At 43.1% G+C, this 5,889-nt stretch overlaps 1 protein-coding gene across 1 annotated transcript; it reads right to left on the minus strand.

Annotated features, from left to right (window-relative positions):
- Window positions 1-4,042: 4,042 nt before the first annotated feature.
- Window positions 4,043-5,257, minus strand: sst1.2 (somatostatin 1, tandem duplicate 2). Its single transcript, XM_076146402.1, has 3 exons — window positions 5,036-5,257; window positions 4,213-4,427; window positions 4,043-4,134 (listed from the first exon to the last, which is right to left on the minus strand). Exons 1-2 carry the CDS (start codon window positions 5,219-5,221, stop codon window positions 4,221-4,223), a joined length of 393 nt encoding a protein of 130 aa, XP_076002517.1. The 5' UTR covers window positions 5,222-5,257; the 3' UTR covers window positions 4,043-4,134; window positions 4,213-4,220.
- Window positions 5,258-5,889: the final 632 nt, after the last annotated feature.

A 5,889-nucleotide genomic window follows, 5' to 3' on the forward strand; every position in this document is an offset into this window, starting at 1 on the left:
ACCTGTCAGTGTTTCCACAGATACTGATCCGTGACGGGTTCCATTACATTAGCTGTCTGTTACTGTAACAGCTGATTGGTTCAGCTTGTTGCTCTGTGTTAGAGGAGAAGCTGCAAGCTGGAACAGACCGACCGACAGAGAGACACAGAGACAGAGAGACAGAGACATACAGACCGACCGACAGAGAGACAGAGAGACAGAGAGACACACACAGAGAAATAGACAGAGACAGAGACAGAGACAGAGACAGAGACACACAGAGTGACAGACAGAGACATTATTGGCAAAGCTACAGACAGTAGAGTTCAAAAAGCCAAGACATGAGGAAGAGGAATGAGATGAACCAAACATGATGAAGGTCCCACAGCGTTAAATTGACCTCTTTTAGCATCAAACAGGTGTCCACCGTCCTGCCACAGCTGTCTTGGTCAATTTTGCAAGGAACATGAAGCAAGCAAAGTTCATGCCAAACACACTGGTCAAGAAAATGATCCTGCAGCTTTGGTGACATCTAAACCCATGGTGGGACAAACTCTAGGGACGTCTCCCTGGACAAAAGAGTTTGTCCAGCAGACTTAACAGGAAAAATGGACCGACAGGTTCTTGATGTCTGTCTCAAAAGATGATTTTACAGATATGAACATTTTAATTTGCACCCTTGCTGGCTGGTGAAACATAGAAACGCCCCTTGTCTGGTGGATGTGGTCAGACGTGTGTGTGTGTGTGTGTGTGTGTGTGTGTGTGTGTGTGTGTGTGTGTGTGACGCAGCAGCCGTGAGAGGAAAACATCGCTTCCTGGCTCCCCGCGCTGTCATTCATGCTGCTTTGAGAGGGAGTGGTGAGTCGCTGTGAGCGGGTTCATGCACCTGCAGCACCGACAGTGACGGCACATGCAAAACAGGAATTAGTGATATCATCAATGGATCATAGAAGATATCAGATCACAGCGAAGACAGCCAAGAATGGACTTAGATAGAGTTAAAGTTCACTTAGTGAGATCCAATCCAGATGATGTGTGTGGATACTGAGGTCAGGTTCTGATGTGAAGCGTTTTCACTCACTGAGCACTTAAAGGATAATATGATGTTACTGGATAAAGAGAGGAGAACAGCTAATAAAAACTTGAACATCAGATATTCTCATTTTGAGAGTTTTGTCTCTTTTTTGTTCACTGTGTGATCATTACTGTACTACTATTGCATTATAGCTCACAGATAATCTTTTTATACACTGACATTTTATAATAAATCATATCTGAGAACAAATGTCTCTCTGAACGTTGAGGATATCATTTTCTTTTTTTCTTATCATTTTCAGGATTCTCTCTCTCTTTCTTGCCGTGTGAATCTCTCTCCTCTGTTTGTGTGTGTGTGTGTGTGTGTGTGTGTGTGTGTGTGTGTGTGTGCGCGTGGGTGTGTGTGTGTGTGTGTTTCTTGCTGTCTCTGTTTGGCAGCGTGCTGTGCAGAGGTGTGCCTGATCATTAGTGTTCCCACATAAGCGGGACACGAGTGTGCGTCTGCATGACCTGTTGTGAATTTAAGAAAGTATAAAGGAACACTCAGTGATTTTCCTCTCCTCTCCCCTCCTCGCTGGCTTGACTGATCGCAAATCACAGACCGTGGCTTTACTTTCTTCCTGTCAGAATGAAATTATCCTCTGACCTTCTCTCTCCAAACAACAATCCCAGAATCCCACTGGGCTGCGGCGGGGGGTCAAACTGCGTCCGCTGACCCACTAATTGACATAAAGATGTGAAAAGTGACTCTCAGCTCATTGGTGTGTGTGTATGTGTGTATGCGCGTGTGGACAGATGCCCGCTGTGTCTCGGCACATGGATTATTTCGGACTGACGGGCACACTGACGTCCAGCGGTGGCTTTGATTGGTCGGCCTCAATTTATTAGTCAGATCCTTCACATGAATTGTGCATGACGCAGTGCCACCCACCACATTTCGCCCCAAGATGAACTTTGACCCCCACCCCCCCCTGACGCAAATTCACGCAATTTTAGAGGCGTTTCTGTCTTCTTCAGGAAAGCATAATTAAAAAAAATGTCATCTTATTTTGTCATTTTGTGGGTGATTCATAAAAACATGGCACCAGATTTAACCCCCCCCCCTCTCTGAAAAGTGGTTCAGTCCAGTTCTGATTTCTGTGTCCATCCGATCAGCACTGGGTCTGTGGTTTGTGTAACACGTGTTTCTCTTTGGCAATTATTTACAACACAATTTTGGCTCCAGTCAATCAGCACCGTGCCACTGCTGTGCAAGGCACCAGAAGACACACAAACAAAGCATTTTCTTTTCTTTATCAGATGATAAATCATCAATCAGGGGGCCCATTAGTTCTAGCTACGGCCCTGTGCACAGCGCCTCTTTCTCTGCATGAGTGTTGCCCCCACACACGATGTACTTAATCACCCCGTTTGTCTATTACTGATTCTTATTCTTATTCTGATCTTTAAAGCTTATGAAAGAAAAATGTGTCAGTGAGATTATTTCAGTTTAGAGACTTGGATTTGAAATGAAGACAGAAACAAAGAGATCACTGCTCTACAATCATGAAAATCACAGTAAATTCCAAGTAGTCCCAAAAGGATTGTTGGTGTTGGAAACAGTTTGGGAATACTGTCAGACTGAGTAACGGAGCGGATCAGACTCAAGACAGCAGCAGATATCAGATTGAGACAGTGTGACCCAATCGTTCACCTGCCAAACAAACACATTATTAATTCATTTATCTGATATTCACACTGTGTCATTTTCCAATTATTTTCCAGTCAGCTCAGTCTGCAGCCAATCACATTTAGACCAACCACAGACAAGCAGCTTCAGCCTGTATCGGCCACGACAATGACAACAACACTAATATAAAGAGCAACAACAATGAAAACAACAGCTAAAAGACAACAAACAGCAACACTCTTGGTTCCAAACATCAACACACTTAATATTCACTGTGGACATGAGGAAAATGATGAAACTATTTTGAATGAAACTCTAAAAAAATGTCTTCTTTATTTTAACACTTTTATTGCTGTTTTTAATGTTAAGCATTGTCCTTTGTGTCTGAAGGTGCCATAAACCCTCCTGCTGTGAGGCAACGGAGCAAACTGCTGCACCACGCTGCCCCAAAAACAAGTGAGGATATAAGACTGTGATAATTCCTTTATTTGTTTTTTTATCTGGATCTGTAAATTGCATCTTTTGCTTTTTGTTATTATAACGGTCGGAAAATATTTTTCATGGTAATGTAAATAAGGTCTAGTAGCTAATTAGAAGTTTAGTTAATAAAGTAGATTCACTTTTCCACATTGTTTCTCATGTGTGTCAACAACACGCAAGTCCTCGTCTGCGCTCGCTGCTTTGCTAAAGAGACCTTCAGCAGGAGGGAGAGCTGCGGGGTCCGATTATGCCACAACCCATCACCACGGAGACGGAGAGATGCTACAACACAGACCGGACAGCTGCAGAGAGAGATAAGAACACACAATGTATGCGCGTGTGTCTTTGTGTATTTATTTTTGGCATTGTCATGAGTGTGAGACGCAAACCACGGCAAAACACACACACATCTTGGTATAATTATTTTAATTTGTGTGTATATGTGAGACACCACACACACCTGGGTTAATGTGTTGACCTAATATTTGCTCTCCCTCTCTGCTGTCCATTAAGGGTCAATTAGAGTTAACTGTCTTACTCTATGCTAACACGAAAACCTCTCACTGTTTCCACACACACACACCGGAGACACACACACACACACACACACACACACACACACACACACACTAAAAATGATGTTTCCATAGTGCCAATGATCTGAATGACCTTGTTGTTGTTGTTGCTATAATGTTATTCTGTGTTTGTCTCTATGTAATCCAAAGTGGTGTGTTTCTATTAACTTTATATATTCATGAATCAGTCAATAAGGAGTTTTTATTATTTTATAATCACGAGGCGGAGTTAGGATTTTGATTGATTTCTTTCTTTAATTGATAATTTCAGTAATTAAACAGTTACACTTTACTGTGCTTTCCAAGCAGCCAGCCAAGCAGTGATTGGTCCGTTGAGTCTCTTGCGTCCTAGTGGTCCTGAATTTGTTGGGTGGTTTGGTGGAGGCGTGGCCTCAGCTACAAGAGAAACAACAAGGAGGGGTCAGACACATGGAGTCCAGCACCTGGGCGGAGCTCGGACCGTAACGCAGTTACCTGTGGCTCTAACAGGAAGTGAAGCCCTTCCAGTAGAAGTTTTTGCAGCCGGCTTTGCGTTCACGGGGAGGCAGGTTGTTGGGAGGGTCAACGGAGCGCTCGAGCTCCATTCTTCCACCTGTCGCCATGGAAACTACCTCAGCATCCCGTTGGACATCGTCCTTTGGCAGGGAGAGCTGGGACAGAAGGTCCTCCACTGCACGGTTATTCCATTCCTGGACAAAAGAGAGCGACACATTCCTGTCATCTGCTAGTGCATCCATCCTGACACAACTGTCTAATATCATATATGAACATACTGTGTATTATACATAAATAGTTTAGCCACAACAGTTTGAAATGGAGGCATTTATGAAGAATCCAATATTATTTGGAAATCTTAAATCCTTTGGGCTGTGAAAAATGTTCAGTATTTAGCCCCACAATGAGATGAGATTCACTCATGTATACATACACACTGTACATCATCATCTGTCAACCATGCGTATAAAACATGAACGCCACTGCAAATTCTTAGAGCATTTCCTTTAGTAGTCAAACGGGGGCGCCAAATTACAATAGCAACAGTTGTTTTAATGTCCTAATACACCAATCTGCCATTCAGTGTTTCCTGCTTTGAGGAGCCGATACTGAAGAATAACTTTAACTGAGCATCCACTTCTTTCATTCTGATAGACTCCTTTCTCCTGTTTGCTCACACACCCATAGTTCCCACTTTTGTCTAAAAATATTCCAAATTTTTTCCACGCTTTCATTTCTGCTCAGAAAAACGTATTAGTCCTCTCACAGCATTGAAGCACTGTGATTGGCTGTGGGCTCTTACCTGTGAAAGGAGGCCAGCGCTCCGAGCTCTCTGTAGCAGTCTGTGCTGTCGCAGGTCCAGATCCATTTCTAGGTCCTGGTTCTGGTTCTGGTATTGGTCGCGGTCAGGCAGGGAGGCCACAGTCGGGCCACACAGAACCAACAGCAACAGAACCAGGAAAGCACAACACCGCATGGACTTCATCATATCTGAGGAAACATACAAGCAAACGTGCTGAGCATATTAGACCTGAAGAAGGAAAGAGTAAAAATGGGAAAAGAAAAGTAAAAATTAAAGGATGTGAAGATGAATAGGAGGGAAACATTCACAGTACAACAAACAGACTGAAAACAAAGTGATGCAAAGTAAAAAGGTTGATACTGACTGTTGGTCTGGTATCTTCAGGTTCAGGTTCTGGTTGAGTTTCTGTAGATTGAGCTTCTAAACGTGGCTCTTTTAAAGGCTCCTTCCTCCTCTTCAGGGTCACATGACCCCTCTTGGTTGGGTGGGATGTGTCTCCAGGCAATGATGGAACTCACACATGCTATTTGTTGAATAAACAAAACAAAGGAGCTCCCTTCAGAGCCAATCAGGCCTGGAGCTGCTTGTGGCTCTAAATGGGTTTTTATTGACCTTAAATTATCTTTTATTGAGTTCAAATGAATTTTTATTGACTTTAAATGGAAGCAGAAGGATGAAACAAAGAAAAGACGAGTGCATTGGTGTTGTCGCTAATGTAAGACAAACACAACCAGAGAATCTCCAGCAGAGAAACAAACAGCAGGAAGTGACTGAGTGTTCAGAGATGAGACATCATTAACACTGTTTATTTACTCTAAACAACCAGAAGCTCAGAGAATATATTCCTTCATGTT

The sequence above is a fragment of the Genypterus blacodes genome, unplaced genomic scaffold (assembly GCF_046128005.1).
Source record: "Genypterus blacodes isolate CSIRO-AG114 ecotype Tasmania unplaced genomic scaffold, CSIRO-AGI_Gbla_v1 ptg000032l_1, whole genome shotgun sequence".
In the NCBI taxonomy this organism is placed as follows: Eukaryota; Metazoa; Chordata; class Actinopteri; order Ophidiiformes; family Ophidiidae; genus Genypterus; species Genypterus blacodes.

Bases quoted from the DNA above. Each gene is read 5' to 3' on its own strand.
- sst1.2 (XM_076146402.1), bottom strand. From the start codon at position 5,221: ATGATGAAGTCCATGCGGTGTTGTGCTTTCCTGGTTCTGTTGCTGTTG. The intron at 4,428-5,035 runs GTAAGAGCCCAC...TCTTTTGTCCAG, and splicing joins GCGCTGGCCTCCTTTCACAG to GAATGGAATAACCGTGCAGT.